Below are 19845 nucleotides of genomic sequence, written 5' to 3'. Positions count from 1 at the left end.
GATTAAGTTAAGAGCATTTGCTTGAAACTTTTAAATGGACTACAAAAGAGTGTTATTTTTAACATTAAATTTATTTTTAACGTAAATTATTATTCATCTTTAAAATCTCTTATTTATTATTTTGTATTTTTTATTATTTTCTGTTACATTAATATTTGACTTTTGATAAAAGAATAGAATAAGAATTGTTATTGCATATTTTAAAAATTGTTCTTGCAATGGATTGAACGTACGATGGGATTCTTGAACTGCTCGAGGTACGATCGAGGTATGAAAGGCGGCTAAAAATTGGTATCTTCTCGCTTGCGGGTGACTCTTGGCGAATGGTGTTCGTGCAAGCACTGCCGACTAGCGAGGTAAACTCGAGTATCTACGGCACAAAAGTGGTGGTGCAGAGTAGTCAACAGTGGCCGTAAGGTTGGATACGAGGATGAAGGAGTCAGCTCGGCTGCTGGGCTGCCCCGAGGGGGTGGCTTTTCTTCGATCCGACATTTCATAGGCGATGTGCTTCCAACCGAAAGCTCACTTCGTGCAGCTTATGTTTTGCATCCTTCTATTTCTCTCCTCTCCTCTCCTCACTCTCTCTCTCTCTCTCTCATCCCTCTCTTTTCTTCTTCTCTCCTTCCATTCTTCTACCTCCCTTTCTCCTATATTGTCTCGTTGTTTGCAGATTCGAGGTAACGTCTGTCTCACTTGCTCTCGGCGCCTCATACACGCAAGCCACCGGCAAGAAGTAGACAATTCACAATTAGCAAACACAAACAAAACTACAAGTAGCCTCAAGTTGCCTGGGATGCGACAGCAGCGGGCTTAGCCGGAAGCGGTGAGATAGAGGCTTCTGGGATGCGAAACGACTAGCTCGACGGTTCCTGAGCGTCAGCCTTCACTATGAAATCCTCATCTTCTTCTTCTATCCCGATCCGACAGTGAAGACATGCGTATACAAGGTAATCCGTAAATAGCTGTCCATTTTATAAATAGTTGATTATTCATAAAAAAAAATTGTCAGTCATATGTATAATGGAATTAAATAACAGAGATATAAAATTTGAATAATTTCAAAATTTTATCAGATATAATAAAAAAAATTAAATTTTCCAGTATATATACAGGGCCATTTTAATCTACGCACTGAAATATCTCAAAATCCATAAGTTTAAAACAAAAATGTTTCAGACAAAAGTTGTATGGTTTCGAGGGGGCCATAAGAGGGTACCATTGGTTTGACCTTAAAGAGTTATTTGAAGGTCACATGAAGGTAACCTTCAATTTCTTAAATGGAACTCCCTATTTTTTATTGCATATTCTTGTAGCTTATCTCGAGAGCTTTCCAAAACACTGTAATAAAATATTTTTCCCTTAAGTACTTTTTGAGTTATAAGGCTTGAAATCATTTCTTAATTTTACATAAACCGTAAAATATCTAGTAAAATATTCATTTTTCGATTATCTTACCTTAATACTTTTATGTACAAAATAATAAGAGGAATCAATTGGTATAAAGAAAACACATAATTGTTTCGAAAGAAAAAATGTAATTTGCAATTAACAATTACATTTTTTTTTCGAAACAATTATGTGTTTTCTTTACACCAATTGATTCCTCTCATTATTTTGTACATAAAAGTATTAAGGTAAGATAATCGAAAAATGAATATTTTACAAGATATTTTACGGTTTATGTAAAATTAAGAAATGATTTCAAGCCTTATAACTCAAAAAGTACTTGAGGGAAAAATATTTTATTATAGTGTTTTGGAGAGCCCTCGAGATAAGCTACAAGAATATGCAATAAAAATGGGGGGTTCCATTTAAGAAATTGACGGTGACCTTCAAATAACTCTTCAAGGTCAAACTAATGATACCCTCTTATGGCCTCCTCGAAACCATACAACTTTTGTCTGAAACATTTTTGTCTTAAACTTATGGATTTTGAGATATTTCAGTGCGTAGATTAAAATGGCCTACCCTGTATATGTATGTATATATATCTTAAAATTTATTATTTCCAAAATCTTTCCAGTACTTTATATCTTTTTGTATCTGCATATTTTTTACTTTTTATTTTTACAATATTAATTATAGGTAATATAATTATAATATAATTTACACATATATATATAAGTTAACCATAAGTTAGTTACAAGTAAATATATATAATATATATAATACAGTATATTTCTCTTAGTTCAGTTAGGAATTGTAAAGGATTCAGATTTTATCAAATGTAGACTGATTTTCTTGGCAGGGTATTGAAATACAAGAAATCCAATAATGAATCTAAAAATAGGACTCAATCATATCCCATCGCATGATCCGACGAATTATATATATTATCTAATAATTTTTAATCGATCAATGAAAAAATCATCAAATCATGAGTATATCAGGAATTTATCGGTCTCTCTTCGGTACACCCAGTATACACGCACCCATCAGGCTCTCACCGTTGCGTTGGAACACTTGAAGCTCCGACCAGTTACGGCAACAATAGGCTTTGTCTTCGCGCCGTCGGCGCTCGCAAATTGGTAGAAATCTTGATTAAAGGTGCAATTCTCTCCGCTGCTGACTGCGGCAGCAAATATGAATTGCACCCCCGATGCTCCCATCTCTTCTGTATCAGATGAAAATGGAAGAAAATGGGTTGTATTGCGCTCCTTAATTGCGTACAGCATCCATAGAGAATCGTTATCGATGATTCTAATTGTATTATATGTGTTGTCTCTTTGTACTCTAAGTGTAAGATAAATCTGTTATCTTTCTTATGATAAACAGAATATCTTGAAACTGTATTATTTATATCTTTTCTCAACAGAATTTACACTTTAAACGAGATTGAAAGCCAACCATATAAGATATCAAGAAAATATGTTCCAAATAAAAATTATTTTACTACATATAACATATATAATAGCTCGCGCAAAACTATTAAAAAGTGATAACTAATTGCATATAATATAATGGAAAAATGGAAAAGTTTTCTGAGTATTAATATTCTCATACTTGTAAATATCATTAAACAGTTATTATTATAAATAAATTGAATAAAACCAGAGAATTCTTATTTCCAGATCAAAATAGAATTAAATCGAAAATAATAGAAATAACAAACCTGACTGGATGTGAGGACTCGTAAGTTCCCGCTTACACGATGTATATTAGCCATAACATCAAAATTAATCCTATTTTTACATTATGTGACAACTCCCAATGATGTAGGAAGGAAACGAAATCTGGATACTGAAATATAGCATGAAAATGGAATATAACGCTTCGTATATGACAGATGTGACAAAGAGCTTGTCGCCATAATCCGCCTAAACAGTTTACCCATGTGATGTCTACAATAGCACTGGACCGATATTCATACAATCGGACACGTCTCATTATACCTCAGAAATCCCTAACAATTTCCTATAAATCTATCTATAAATCTCTTTATTTATTTGTTGTATATACTTGTTTCCAAATAAATTCTTTTTCGTTGACTCTAAACTTACATTTTAATGAATTTTTAAAATTGACGCAATGGCTATTCTTAAATCAAAGATAATAATATTGTACTTATTAAATTGAAATATATGAGACAAATAATTAATGTTTGATATTTAATTATTTTCAAATATTATTTCACTTTTTGATATACTAATATTAATTTTTCTCAGGTATGATTCATACTAATTGTAAGTTTAATCATTTAATACAACGTACAAATATTTTATCTTTTAGATAGAATATAAAAATAAAAATGTAGAATATTTATTTCAAATTAATTTGGATATACTATATATTATATATTATAAATTCTGTAGTTAATTATATATATATATTATATATTATATATTATAAATTCTTTATTTCAAATTAATTTGGATATATTCGCTATACTTTAAAAAATAATAAATATCATCTCTTAATATAGAATATAAAACTCAAATGTTTATCTATTCAGAATATGTAACTGTAAATGTATATCTTCTTCTTTTCTTACTTCTTCATCTTTTATTAGAAAATAAGCGACCTCCTCTTGCGCTTCCTCTAATAGCAACTTTATATGATCGCAATTTTAGATGCGCGTAGCAAGCAGAGCTGCCCGAAGGCTTCGACGCGTTCATGCTCATCCTGCGCTGAGCACACATCACAAAACAGAGTCAATTTACATAACGATAATTGAAACGTACATGAAAGGACCTTATAGTCTTTATAGGCAATATCATGTATAAACAAACTATTGGATTTGGAAAAACATATCGATTTTGCATTTGTTGCACATACATATTTTAGACGAAAGAAGAATATTTTACGATTCGAAAAAAATTTTTTCAATATTTAAAGATTAAAAAAATCAGGTATTTTTAAAAATGCCTCTAATTTTAACAATAACTCTGTTTTTTTAAAGTAATGTATTATACAAATTCAGAGGACATTTGTAAATTAAAATTAATTATAAATCTCTACAGGGTGACCCATTTTAACTTAGGCAGCCAAATAACTCGAAAAATAAGCAAGATAGAGAAAAATGTTTTAGACAAAAGTTGTATGGTTTCGAGGGGGCCATAAGATGGTATCATTGGTTTGACCTTGAAGAGTCATTTGAAGGTCACGTGAAGGTCACTTCAATTTTTTTAAATGGAACATCCTATATATTTTTGTACATTCTTGTAGCTCATCTCGAGAGCTTTCCAAAACACTATAATTAAGTACATTTTCGTTAAGTACTTTTTGAGTTATGAGGCTTGAAATAATTTCTTAATTTTACATAAACCGTAAAATATCTTGTAAAATATTCATTTTTCGATTACCTTACCTTAATAGTTTTATGTACAAAATAATGAGAGGAATCAATTGGTGTAAAGAAAACACATAGTTGTTTCGAAGAAAAAATATGTAATTTGCAATTAACAATTCCATATTTTTTCTTAAAAACAACTATGTGTTTTCTTTACACCAATTGATTCCTCTCATTATTTTGTACATAAAAGTATTAAGGTAAGATAATCGAAAAATGAATATTTTACAAGATATTTTACGGTTTATGTAAAATTAAGAAATTATTTCAAGCATCATAACTCAAAAAGTACTTAACGGAAAGGTACTTAATTATAGTGTTTTGGAAAGCTCTCGAAATAAGCTACAAGAATGTACAAAAATATATAGGGTATTCCATTTAAAAAAATTGAAGTGACCTTCACGTGACCTTCAAATGACTCTTCAAGGTCAAACCAATGATACCATCTTATGGCCCCCTCGAAACCATACAACTTTTGTCTAAAACATTTTTCTCTATCTTGCTTATTTTTCGAGTTATTTGACTGCCTAAGTTAAAATGGGTCACCCTGTATATATACAGGGTGGGCCATTTTAATCCGTCCACGGTAATATCTCCTCAGGTAGGAGCGATAGCGGAAAATGCCTCAGACAAAAGTTGTATGGCTTGAACGGGACCATAAGATGGTGTCATTAATTTGACCTTGAATAGTTACTTGAAGATCACGTGTAGGTCACCTTCAGTTTTTAAAAGGGAACCCCTATTTTTTATTACTTATTCTTGTAGCTTATCTTAAGAGCTTTCCAAAACACTATAATAAAGTATTTGTTCATTCAGTACTTTTCCAATTGATTCCTCTCATTATTTTGTACATAAAAGTATTAAAGTAAGATAATCGAAAAATGAATAATTTACTAGATATTATATGGTTTATGTAAAATTAAGAAATTATTTCAAGCCTCATAACTCGAAAAGTACTGAATGAACAAATACTTTATTATAGTGTTTTGGAAAGCTCTTAAGATAAGCTACAAGAATAAGTAATAAAAAATAGGGGTTCCCATTTAAAAAACGGAAGTTGACCTTTAAATGACCTTGAAAATGACCTTTAATGTCGAATCCAAGGTCACTATTAGATAGCCCCCTTTGTTCCCTACAACTTTTATCCGAGTCGTTTCCCGTTGATCCTGAAAAGTTATGAGGGTGGAACTTTTAAAATGGGACACCCTGTATATATATATATATATATATATATATATATATATATATATATACATGTATATATATATGTATGTTGAATTATATAAATACTAATTTTATATAAATTATTTATTTGAGATGATATATGAATTATATATTTGAGAGATGATATCCCACACAGCACCAAGTCGTCTAAAAGTACTACTAAAACTGGACATTTTTTGTCACACACATCTTTTACTGACATCGTTAAGTCGACGGAAAGATGGCTAAAAGTCATCTCATGAGCCGTATTCAGTGACTTTTTAGTCTTGTGCATATGATGACTAAAAGATGACTTGATTCATTCTATATAGATTATCGACACTCGGTAGTAGGAATACTTCAATACACGCAATAAATGGGCTAATTTCTCCCATTTATCCGCCGAATTTCTAATAATCTGTTTAATATTCTGAATCCCAACAAGGAATCCAGATTATTAAATAAATTATTTTAAATTCAATTTGTCAGAAACTAAACTGATAAACAGTAATGTCAGGAAAAAGATGCGGCTAACACGCATACAATCATTCTGCGTAGCACATGGCTCTCTCTGATTGATGCGTGCGAGCATCCTCTTTCTGGCATTACTGCTCGTAAAAGGCAAAAATATGCTTTAGATTTTATATTAATTGCTAATGCTTTATATACATTTCGTGATAAATATTAAATACGAGATAAGTTAAGAGTGGTTCGCCGCGTAGCGGCAAGCGAAGAAACACGTGCCACATACTATTATGTCTTTATAGACATCTTTTCGTTTTGTCGAAAAGATAACTTAAAAAAGACATCTTTTCATTATCTTTTAGTAGTATGCTGTGTGGGATATGAGATAAAAAACTAAAACTTTTACAGAAAATTAAAATTATTTATATAAATAGTTGCATATTTTATATAATCATATGAAATCAAAATAGCAATTAATATATACTCTTTGTGTAAATTTTTATTTAATCAAATAACATGCAAGATAATATATCAAGAATTTTCTGCGAAATTATTATTCATTTAAAATGGGTATATGTGTGCAACAATTTATCCGAAATATTTATTAAGAATCATGCAATAAAGTTTTTATTGAAGATTCATTATGAGTTTTCCAGTGCAGATATTATCTAGAGAAATATATTCTTAACTTTTGTCTACAAATTTAAAAAAAAATATACAGGGTGACCCATTTTAACTTAGGCAGCCAAATAACTCGAAAAATAAGCAAGATAGAGAAAAATGTTTTAGACAAAAGTTGTATGGTTTCGAGGGGGCCATAAGATGGTATCATTGGTTTGACCTTGAAGAGTCATTTGAAGATCACGTGAAGGTCACCTTCAATTTCTTAAATGGAACCTATTATTTGTCATTGCATATTATTGTAGCTTATCTCGAGAGCTTTCCAAAACACTATAGTTAAGTACCTTTTCGTTAAGTACTTTTTGAGTTATGAGGCTTGAAATAATTTCTTAATTTTACATAAACCGTAAAATATCTTGTAAAATATTCATTTTTCGATTATCTTATCTTAATACTTTTATGTACAAAATAATGAGAGGAATCAATTGGTGTAAAGAAAACACATAGTTGTTTTTAAGAAAAAATATGGAATTGTTAATTGTAAATTATATATTTTTTCTTCAAAACAACTATGTGTTTTCTTTACACCAGTTGATTCCTCTCATTATTTTGTACGTAAAAGTATTAAGGTAAGATAATCGAAAAATGAATATTTTACAAGATATTTTACGGTTTATGTAAAATTAAGAAATTATTTCAAGCCTCATAACTCAAAAAGTACTTAACGAAAAGGTACTTAATTATAGTGTTTTGGAAAGCTCTCGAGATAAGCTACAAGAATATGCAATGACAAATAGTAGGTTCCATTTAAGAAATTGAAGGTGACCTTCATGTGACCTTCAAATAACTCTTCAAGGTCAAACCAATGATACCATCTTATGGCCCCCTCGAAACCATAAAACTTTTGTCTGAAACATTTTTCTCTAAAATGCTTTGTTTCCGAAATAATTGCGTGCGTTAATTAAAATGGCTCACCCTGTATATACAGGGTGACCCATTTTAACTTAGGCAGCCAAATAACTCGAAAAATAAGCAAGATAGAGAAAAATGTTTTAGACAAAAGTTGTATGGTTTCGAGGGGGCCATAAGATGGTATCATTGGTTTGACCTTGAAGAGTCATTTGAAGGTCACGTGAAGGTCACTTCAATTTTTTTAAATGGAATACCCTATATATTTTTGTACATTCTTGTAGCTTATTTCGAGAGCTTTCCAAAACACTATAATTAAGTACCTTTCCGTTAAGTACTTTTTGAGTTATGATGCTTGAAATAATTTCTTAATTTTACATAAACCGTAAAATATCTTGTAAAATATTCATTTTTCGATTATCTTACCTTAATACTTTTATGTACAAAATAATGAGAGGAATCAATTGGTGTAAAGAAAACACATAGTTGTTTTTAAGAAAAAATATGGAATTGTTAATTGCAAATTACATATTTTTTCTTCGAAACAACTATGTGTTTTCTTTACACCAATTGATTCCTCTCATTATTTTGTACATAAAACTATTAAGGTAAGGTAATCGAAAAATGAATATTTTACAAGATATTTTACGGTTTATGTAAAATTAAGAAATTATTTCAAGCATCATAACTCAAAAAGTACTTAACGGAAAGATACTTAATTATAGTGTTTTGGAAAGCTCTCGAGATGAGCTACAAGAATGTACAAAAATATATAGGATGTTCCATTTAAAAAAATTGAAGTGACCTTCACGTGACCTTCAAATGACTCTTCAAGGTCAAACCAATGATACCATCTTATGGCCCCCTCGAAACCATACAACTTTTGTCTAAAACATTTTTCTCTATCTTGCTTATTTTTCGAGTTATTTGGCTGCCTAAGTTAAAATGGGTCACCCTGTATATATATATATATATATATATATATATATATATATATATACATACATATTATAAACATATTATACGATAAAAAAGCTGTAAGAGAAACATTGAGCGCATATCGAGATATCGGGAGCGAGCAGCGTGTAGCGTCGCGCGTCGGCCGTCGCTTTCGTTGGTAGGAAGAAGACAGAAGACTGTATTCTGTCCTCTTCTACTATCCGAAGCTAGCCGAAGTGCCGAGCTCACACGTACGCTTACGCTCACATCCTCATTACCCCCTCCACGCCGTATTGCATGTTGCTTGCGGCGGAGATCTGGCAGCTTTGTCTAAGTGCGCTCTTAGACCCATCCCAGACTTGGGATGGGAGCTCCCCCACCACGACAAGGTGGCGCACCGACGGGGGAGTTAATTTCATATATTAATATTTAATATAATTGATTATTTATAATTGATTAAATATAATTATATTATATTATAATCAATTATAAATAATCAATTATATTAAATAATTATAAATAATTAATTATATTTAATTATATTTATTTTAATATTTATTAGCATAAAAAGTTTAACATTTTTTATATATTTTATTTTTTTTACTTTCTATTTTTTATTACATGTAATATATTTCGTTTATAACAATTATTAATTTTTTTATTTGACGTTTTTCTTTTTTAAATATATAATTAACAATTTATTTCTATATATTTTTTAAAATTTAAAATTAAAATACATTAAAATACATTTTGAATTAATAATATTATATGTATCATGAGCTAAAGAGAGAGAGAGAGAGAGCAGAATGAATACGAAAGAGTAAACGAGATAGAAGTTCAGATGGCGTTACTGATCAACTTACTTATTTTGCGCATGCGCACTCCGTTTTGACCAACACTGACATCAAAGGTGCCGATAATCCTTAAGTGAGGGATGAGACACCGAGGCTGCAGGATGCGGATTGATCGTCCGCCATTAGTAGGATACTTCCGCTTTGTATAGTTTGTATAGTTTAGTAAAGAATGTATAGTATATGTCAAGTTATGTACATGCTTTTTAAAGTTTAGTTAAAAGTTTTTTTGTTACATTTATTAAAAAATTAATAAGTGAATTAAATTAAAAATAAAAATGTAAGTATATATATATATATATATATATATATATATATATATAATTTATAGTTGAGGTTGTATTCTGTTACATATATTTTCATTTATTAAATGATAATATGTATAAAATTACATCTAATATTTTTATAAAAATGTATTTATTAAGTACAATATATATATATATATATATATATATATATATATACCATATATATATATATATATATATATATATATATATTGTACTTAATATACATTTTTATAAAAATATTAGATGTAATTTTATACATGGGGTACAAAGAGGTAGTGCATGCGTACCACATGTTGCTACCAAGATAGCAACACATAGCCTCTCCTGCCTAATTCCTATCTTCACCTCCTAGTGGGTGTACCCTGGTAACCTGAGTAACCTCGCTGGAGACCGAGTAACCAACCTCGGTGGAAGGTGAGGTCAGGGCCGACGAAGAAGGAAGAAATGGTCCTCCGAAAAGGGGGTTGGAAAAAGGCTAACAACTTCTCACCATAAAAAAACTTACTGTTACGAATACACACAATGGGCCTCGGACCGGACTGGAAAATCGAAGACGACTTGGCAAACGGAAAAAGGACTATGATATGAATATAAGATCATGGAATGTCCGTAGTTTATACCGCCCTGGTGCATATATGGCGTTGATTCAAGAGCTGGAAAGATATAAAATCATGATCATGGCACTCCAAGAAACCAGATGGCCGGACAAGGGCAGAATCTTAAAGAAAGGTCACGCTCTGTATTACAGCGGAACCAGAGATAGACACGAGTTTGATATGGGATTCCTTGTACACAAACAGATGGTAGACAGGGTCATGAGCTTCACACCAGTAAATGAAAGAATCTGTTCCATAAGGATAAGAGGGCATTTCCGAAACATCACTATAATAAGTGTACACGCTCCTACACTGGACAAAAGTGATGAAGTAAAAGAAGAGTTCTACGCACAACTTGAAAAAGAGTACGATGGAGTCTCAAGATATGATGCTAAAATCATAGTGGGAGATTTCAACGCTAAGGTAGGACAGGAATCGCTATCAAGATCAACAACAGGCCCGCATAGTGCCCATGATTTGTCAAACGAAAATGGATTACGCCTGATTGACTTTGCTGTGTCCAGAGGAATGGTGATTGCATCCACTCTCTTCCCACATAAGGCGGCTCATAAATATACATGGCGCTCCCCGGGTGGTTCAACTCTGAACCAAATAGATCATATCCTTGTAGAAAGCCGTCATGTAAGCTCAATAATGGATGTAAGAACAATGAGAGGAGCCGACATAGACTCTGACCACTTTATGATAAGAATGAAATACAGAGCCAGACTAGCGGCAAAAAAGTGCAATATAAAGAGTGACACCAAAAGGTGGAATCTCAAGAAATTGAGAGAAGCGGGAGTCAGAGAGAAATTCGAAGAAGCTGTAGCCAGTAGATTGACAGAAAGCAGACTGGATGGTGGAGAAGTGGAAGAAAAGTGGATAGTCTTAAAAACTGTCTTAGAAGAAGCAGCGTGCGAAGTAATTGGAAAGCAAAAATTCCCCGCGAGGGAAGAGTGGTTCGATGAAGAATGTATGACGGCCATAAATAAAAGGAATGAAGCACGCATAAGAATGTTGCAGTGCGGGACACAAAATATGAAAATGGAATATGCGCGGAAAAGGGCAGCAGCGAAGAAGATTACAAGGAAGAAGAAGAGGCTCCACGATGAGGGTCTACTGAAGGAAATCGAGCTCTTGAGCAAAAAAAGTGCAGAAGTTAGGAACTTCTATAAAAAAGTAAATAATAAGAGAAATGGATACAAAGCTCCGGCCGGAATATGTAGAGATAGAAGTGGCAAAAGAGTTCTGGTGGAACCGGAGCAATGCCTGAAAGAATGGACAAATTACTTTGAGGACCTGCTGAACGCAGACGTGGAGATGGAGGAAAATATGAGTAACTTAAGCACCAACCAAGAGGATGAAAACAACGATGACGCGCCTTCACTAGAAGAGATAATAGAGGCCATAGGAAAGATTAAACGGAACAAGGCCGCAGGAATAGATGACATCCCGGACGAGCTAATAAAAAGTGGAGGCATGAGGATGGTCACAACAATCCATGATCTGGTCCGCGAGGTGTAGAGACAGGAAACTCTTCCACTAGAGTGGAGGTCTGCCATTATATGCCCTATATACAAGAAAGGAGACAGATTGGAATGCCGAAACTATCGGGGTATCTCACTGTTGTGCACGGCATATAAGATACTATCAAGGATAATCTTTAATAGGATGGTTCCATATGCGGAGAGGGTCCTGGGAGAGTACCAGAGCGGTTTCAGACATGGCAGATCAACGATAGGTCAAATTTTTACCATCAGATACTGGAGAAGTGCCATGAACAATCGATCGAGACTCACCACCTGTTTGTCGATTATGAAAAAGCGTATGATAGCGTGAATAGAAACGAGCTATGGAAGGCCATGCGAGAGTTTGGAATTCCGATGAAGCTCATCGGGATGACCAAGCTAACAGTGCAATACACGGAAGGTATGGTCAGAATTAGTGGAAGACTACGTTTCGCCGACGTTCAGGATCAATACAGGCCTAAGACAGGGAGATTTATTGTCCCCGATGCTTTTTAGTCTCGCTTTGGAGGCTGTCATTAGAAAAGTTAAAGTTAGAACGGATGGAAACATTATGAATCGCTCGGTCCAGATCCTGGCATACGCAGATGACTTAGACATAATAGGAAGATCAAGAGGAGATATTGAAAGGAATGAAGAATTGCGGAGGGAATCGGATAGATTTGGCTTAAGAATCAATAGTGATAAAACGAAATATCTAGTCACAACCGCAAAGAATAAGTCAAGGGTGAGCAGGGATCTGGTGTGTGGAGACTGTACCTTTGAAGCGGTGGAGGAATTTAAGTACCTGGGGACGCTAGTCAATAAAGATAATGTAATAAGCGAGGAGATAAAAATGAGGATTAACCAAGGCAATAAGGCATACTTTGCACTCCTACCGATAATGAGATCCCGCTCGGTATCGAAATCCACCAAGATAAAAATCTATAAGACACTGATCCGTCCTGTTATACTATACGGATGTGAGGCGTAGACAATAACAGAACAGGTCAAAAACCAACTCGCCTGCTTCGAAAGAAAAATTCTGAGGAAAATTTATGGTCCGATAAACAATGGTCCTAATGAATGGCGTATACGCTATAACTTCGAGCTGTACAACCTGTTTAAAGAACCGAACATCCATGGGGTGCGCCAAAGCAGCTCGACTGAGATTGGCCGGACACATAATGCGGACGGACAGTGACAGAAGTGTCAAAAGAATACTAGACAGCAAAATATATGGGACCCGGAAAAGGGGCAGGCCGAGAGGAAGGTGGATCGATGAGGTGGGGGACGATATGAGGATAAAGTCATGGAGGTTGACAGCGATGGACAGGACGGCGTGGAGGCAGATTGTTGTAAAAGGGCCCACGAGTGCCTGTAGAGCCGGGAGAGAGAGAGAGAGAGAGAGAGAGAATTTTATACATATTATCATTTAATAAAATAAAAATATATGTAACAGAATACAACCTCAACTATAAATTCACAAATGAACTAAATTAATATTGATAGTAGTGAGTCTAGGCCGGTTTTAACCCAGGGGCTCCGAGGGGGGGTGAGGGGCGAGGGGGAACCGGGGGATGACGTCACGCGGGGGGGTGACGTCACGGGGGTGACGTCACGAGAGGGGGGTGAAGTCACGCGGGGGGGTGACGTCACGTGCGGGGGATGATGACGTCACATGCGGGGGATGATGACGTCACATGCGGGGGATGATGACGTCACGTGCGGGGAGTGACGTCACGCGCGGGTAAGGGGGGAGGTCCGCGGCGCGACCGATGGACGAGGGGGTCCGCGCGGGGACGGGGGGGATCCGCGGCGCGAGCGATGGACGAGGGGGTCCGCGCGGGAAGGGGGGATCCGCGGCGTGAGCGATGGACGAGGGGATCCGCGCGGGAAGGGGGGATCCGCGGCGTGAGCGATGGACGAGGGGGTCCGCGCGGGAAGGGGGGATCCGCGGCGTGAGCGATGGACGAGGGGGTCCGCGCGGGTAGGGGGGATCCGCGGCGCGACCGATGGACGAGGGGGTCCGCGCGGGAAGGGAAGATCCGCGGCGGGCCCGCGATGTGTCCACGTGTGAGAAGGACGGTGCACTGGTTTGAAAAGGATAGCGTAAAGTGTGTGAAGAGGACAGTGCGACAAGGATGGCATCAAGTGTGACAAGGACGACATCAACATACGACAAGGATGACGTCAACGTGGAACAAGGACGACGCATTGTAAGATGCTGCATAGGTGGGAGAAGGACGACGCAAAGGTAAGTGAGTGATAGCGACGAGCTTGTGAATGAGAGAGAACGATAATAGCGCGAAGAGAACGCATACGAAAGAGAACTATAATATCGCGAGAACAACGTATGCGAGAGAGAACGATAATAGCTAAGATAACGCGTGCGAGCGAGAACGAAGATATCGCGAGACTTACAACTAACGCGAGACTTATTGTTAGAACGATAGCGCTTACGAAAGCGAGAGAGAGAGAACGATAAATTCTTACAACTAGCGCAAGAGAGACACAAAGGATGGGAGCGCAAGGAGAGGCGCGTAAATAAATACATTTCTTTTTTTTTTTAAATTAAAGTATAAAATTTATTTAAATGTGTGCGTGTACTATACAATTTTGTGTGTGTGTGTATGTGTGCGCTTAATATATAATAATATATGATATAAAATTAAAAAAAATAATAATAATAATATAATAATAAAATAATAAGAATAATATATTTGGGGGAATTGCGCCGGGCTAAGGAGGAGGCCGCTCCTAGAATGCTAAAGGGTCGATGTGCCGGGCTGAGTGGAGCCGCTCCTGGAACAGAAAAAGACATTTGAATAGTTTTTAATAATTTATTTTAGAACTTTTGATATATTATAAATTGAAAGTTACTTACAAATTATGTTTCTTGAAAGAAGAGTTCGTTACGCGTCGCCGAATTTTCGCTCTGAGTAGGCAGCATGTAATAAGGTTCCAGCAACTCCTCTCGTTGCTCTTCTATACTAGGAGGTTCAGATGATAAAAAATGTATCTTCCATATTTCCATTCGGTCAGTATTATATACTATGATGGACATATTATCTACATCATATCCTTGTCTCTTGAGGGTACGGAACGTATGACAATATTCCTGGTAACAATCCTTGCAGTCTAGGACAGATCTTATCACCGTTATCTCCGTGCCGCAGTGACAGCACCTAAACGGTGTAAACGGTCCCTCGAAAAACCCGTGGAAATAATTATGTTTTAATGCATAATTTCGATAAAATCCGTACCGACAATCCTTGCAGTAGTGTCGGTTTCGACGTTGGTAGGATTCGGTCCAGAAACATTTTGCAATGTGTATTCTCGGGAGATCAGAGTAAAAGCGAGGATCGGACCTCGGTTTGTATGGTTTAGGAATACACATAATTTTGTTCACTTTTCTTCCTCACACACTCTCCACAACTTTGTGACAAGCACAGAACAACGAAAGAAATAATATTCTAATGTCGCAGGCTCCTCTTCATTATATATCTTTTAATATCTTTTGTCTCATTCCAACTAGAGCATCACGTCTCATCTACCTCAGCATTTCTCTACATCTTTAGCGGAGCGTGTTGAGAAAAGTATAACTATTCTTATTCGTATGGAAGGAAAGAATTAAAATCATAGATGGAATAAAAATAATTATTTATTGCACGCATCGTAAAGAATATCATTTACAGCACATGTTAATAATTCGCAATCGATTATTGATTCGCTGTTAAAGACGTCACTATCACGTATCGTTTTTACAGCATCGCATACAGTAGTAATATTGTTACGTCGTAAAACAGTTTCAAATTGTTTAAATTTTTCATTTACGAGATACGTATTCTCACATAACCAATTGTGCATATGATCGATAGAATTTTCAAAATTAAATAAATGTAATAATGTCAATGGTTTCATGTACAAAGAATTGTCACATAATGTGAGTTTTACAATTTTCGATTGATACATTTCAATCGATAAATCTCCAATCCTTAATGGGAGAGCAGTCGATTGTAGAAATTGTTCAATGTCTGCTTGCTTCTGCATCAACAAATTCCATGTTGAAAAAGGCAACACTATTTGATTACCTCGATTATCACCGAGAATCAGTTCCACGTACGACACAGCTCCAACGCTTATTCCAATGTCCAAATACTTGTACGACGTTGGGGTTAGAGCATATCTTCTTCCAAGTATGCGAGTCGCACGACGAGGCTGAATGCTATAAAAATATATAAATTAGATCAATATTTAAAAAATTAATAAATAAAATTTTTAAACGATCGAAACTTACATGTCACATTTTTGCTTCTTACACGGTGGAGTTTCACCGTTTCGAATCGGAACGTAAAAATTCATATCGATTTCTTCAGCGAACCTTTCACACGCGCGATTGATGCAATACTGATCGTATTAGAATTAATATCAATTCAAATAGTATCGCAAATTGCGATGTAGAGGGGATTATTGCTGACACGACATTTTAATTTCCTCTAAAATTTTGTCGCGCCGATGTACGGCTGCGATGACATCATCATCCCCAGAACAAAGATTTAGCTGAATTCGCTAAAATCGAGCGCCGATGTACGGCTGCTCCTGATGCAATCACGTCAGATTTTTCAAATGTACGTGACAAAACGTGAAATTTTCAAGGTTAAGATGCACATCGGAACAAAGATTAACCGTCAAGGTTAAAACGCACATCACCCCTAGACAAAGATTTAGCTGAATGTGCTAAAATCAAGTGCCGATGTACGGCTGCTCCTGATGCAATCACGTCAGATTTTTTCAAATGTACGTGACAAAACGCGAAATTATCAAGGTCAAATTGCAGACGCTACTCCGGGGAATTTTTTAAGATGAAATCATTCTAGAATGTTCGATGTCATCTGAATGCGCTAAAATGGAGCGCCGATGTACGGCTGCTCCTGATGCAATCACGTCAGATTTTTCAAATGTACGTGACAAAACGTGAAATTTTCAAGGTTAAGATGCGCATCGGAACAAAGATTAACCGTCAAGGTTAAAACGCACATCACCCCTAGACAAAGATTTAACTGAATGTGCTAAAATCAAGCACCGATGTACGACTGCTCCCGATGCAACCACGTTAGATTTTTCAAATGTATGTGACAAAACGTGAAATTATCAAGGTTAAATTGCAGACGCTACTCCAGGGAATTTTTAAGATGAAATCATTCTAGAATGTTCGATGATATGCACGAGACAGTATATAAATCATGATAAAGAGGCACACCCCGCCAGTAACTAAAGTACATCCGGAACTATCATTGGGAAGCGCATTTCGCAAGTCTGATACAATATGGAGGAACAAAGTTTGCGAGAGCAATCCACTTTGGTGAATTCATTGGAAGACTACATTGTGTGGGAGCAACGATGTGATACGTATATCGAGTCGTTGGAAGAGCAAAGTCGCATCAAGCGACCGCGATTATCGATCGGATATCGACAATCGCTGATTGCTCGGATCGCGCGCCTCGAAGGGTTGAAAAATTCGGTACGTGGACGTTTCGTACACACGGGTGCCGGATGTAGCACGCATCAAAATGGACTTGTGTGGCGCGAGATTGATACGGCGTTCGAGAGCCGCATATTAACTGGTGCAGTGATAAATTATAATCACATCGAACCGCGCCAGTTTCTCGATGATGCCAAAGACATTGTGTTGGAACATGTGAAGGATGTTATGAAAAAACATTATAATGTGAAAATGAACACAATATTTAACGGTGAATTTGTGGCTGGGGATAAACGCGCCAATAAAAGTATAAACACGAAAAACTATGAACTCTTTCGCACATCCGATTTACGCGAGTGGTACGAACGGCGCGTTATCGAACCCACCCTAGCGTCTCTGGAAGAGTTTCAGGAACGCGACAGCGGGTGGGCTTTGTCGCGAATATTAAATTTAACTGTAAATATAAATAAGTATAATCCTATGCGTGCGGGATGTCACATTAAGTTACCGCGGGAGATTATGTTGAAAAGAGCGGTGATTAATGTACAATCAAAGGACAATGCATGTTTCGCGTGGGCAGTGGTCGCCGCACTATACCCCGCCGAAAGAAAGGCGGAACGGGAATCATCGTACCCGCATTACACGACAGTGCTGAATCTCCAGAACATTGAGTTTCCAGTGACTGTGAACCAAATAAAAAATTTTGAACTTGCCAATGACATTTCTATAAATGTGTACAGCATCGAAGACAAGAACAGCATTGTCCCGATGCGTCTTACGGAGCAGAAGCGGGATAAGCATATCAACTTGCTGTACATTGAAGACGACAACAGCGTTGGACATTTCACTTGGATTAAGAATTTATCCCGGCTCGTGAGCTCACAATTGAGCAAAAAAGAGCACAAGAAATATATCTGCGACCGGTAAGTTTAATTTATATTATTTGAATAATTATAAGTTATGTAGCAAATTGTATATAAATCTTTAAAAAATTTTTCTTTTACAGATGCTTACATTACTTTGATTCGGACGCCAAGTTGCATACGGTCGACTGTGGAAAGATGAACGATTGCGCTGTCCGATTGCCGAGCGATAAGGACAAGTGGCTCGAGTTCAATAACTTTAATCGGAAGGAGCGGCTTCCATTTGTGGTCTACGCCGACCTGGAATGCGTTTTGGCCAAGATGGATGAAGAGAAAAACGCATATCAACATCACCAAGTATTTAGTATAGCTTACTATGTACATTGTTCGTATGACGAATTTTTATCGGCATATCATTCGCGTCGTAGCGCCGATTGTATAGCTTGGTTCGCCGAAGACCTCAAAAATTTAGCGTTACGTGTAAAAAATATTTTAAAAACAAATGTCCCCATGGTAAATTTGACGTCCGAAGAGTGGGAAAAATTCCATAACGCCACTCAATGTCATATATGCGAAAAACCGTTCGTGCAAGACGATACACGCGTTCGCGATCATTGCCATCTGACCGGGCGGTACAGAGGTCCAGCACACTCAAATTGCAATTTAAATTATAAAGAATCTTTTTGTATTCCAATAGTTTTTCATAATTTATCCGGTTACGATTCACATTTCATTATCGAGGAAATAGCCACATCGTTCGAAGGGAGAATCGAGTTACTTCCGATAACAAAAGAGAAATATATTTCATTCACAAAAGATGTTTGTATGGATGAAGAATCAAAAAATCATGTAAAATTACGTTTCATCGATTCATACAAATTTCTCGCATCGAGTCTCGACAAATTGGCATCGTTTTTGGATAAAGACAAACTCAAAATTTTAAAATCAGAATATCAAAATTTATCTACCGAACATTTCAATTTGTTAACACGAAAAGGTGTATTTCCGTACGAATACATCGACTCTGTTGACAAGATACGTGTTTACCACCGCGCGAATCGTTTTACAGTTCTTTGACCGGTGACACTGTATCCGAGAGCGATTACGCGCACGCCGAGAACATCTGGACGCGATTCTCCATTCGGACGCTAGGCGAATATAGCGACTTGTAAAATTGATGTCTTGTTATTAGCCGATATTTTCGAAAACTTTCGAGATAAATGTATCGAAAGTTACGGACTCGACCCCGCGTATTACTATACTCTCCCCGGATACACGTGGGACGCCATGTTGAAGCATACGAAAATTACGTTCGAGCTGCTTACTGAC

The 19845-nt window shown here is 36.1% G+C and overlaps 2 protein-coding genes across 2 annotated transcripts; both read left to right on the top strand.

The window, feature by feature from the left end:
• Positions 1-10702: 10702 nt before the first annotated feature.
• On the top strand, positions 10703-12687 carry LOC145969866 (uncharacterized). Its single transcript, XM_083096161.1, has 2 exons — positions 10703-12181; positions 12334-12687. Exons 1-2 carry the CDS (start codon positions 10703-10705, stop codon positions 12685-12687), a joined length of 1833 nt encoding a protein of 610 aa, XP_082952287.1.
• A 4809-nt stretch (positions 12688-17496) lies between these two features.
• Positions 17497-18651, top strand: LOC145970488 (uncharacterized). The gene has a single exon (XM_083097308.1). It carries the CDS (start codon positions 17498-17500, stop codon positions 18578-18580), a length of 1083 nt encoding a protein of 360 aa, XP_082953434.1. The 5' UTR covers position 17497; the 3' UTR covers positions 18581-18651.
• Positions 18652-19845: the final 1194 nt, after the last annotated feature.

The sequence above is a fragment of the Camponotus vicinus genome, unplaced genomic scaffold (genome assembly GCF_025532165.1).
Source record: "Camponotus vicinus isolate PSW18456_S1 unplaced genomic scaffold, iyCamVici1.0 SCAF_4, whole genome shotgun sequence".
Lineage (NCBI taxonomy): Eukaryota > Metazoa > Arthropoda > Insecta > Hymenoptera > Formicidae > Camponotus > Camponotus vicinus.
This window is presented reverse-complemented; position numbering and strand designations above follow the sequence as displayed.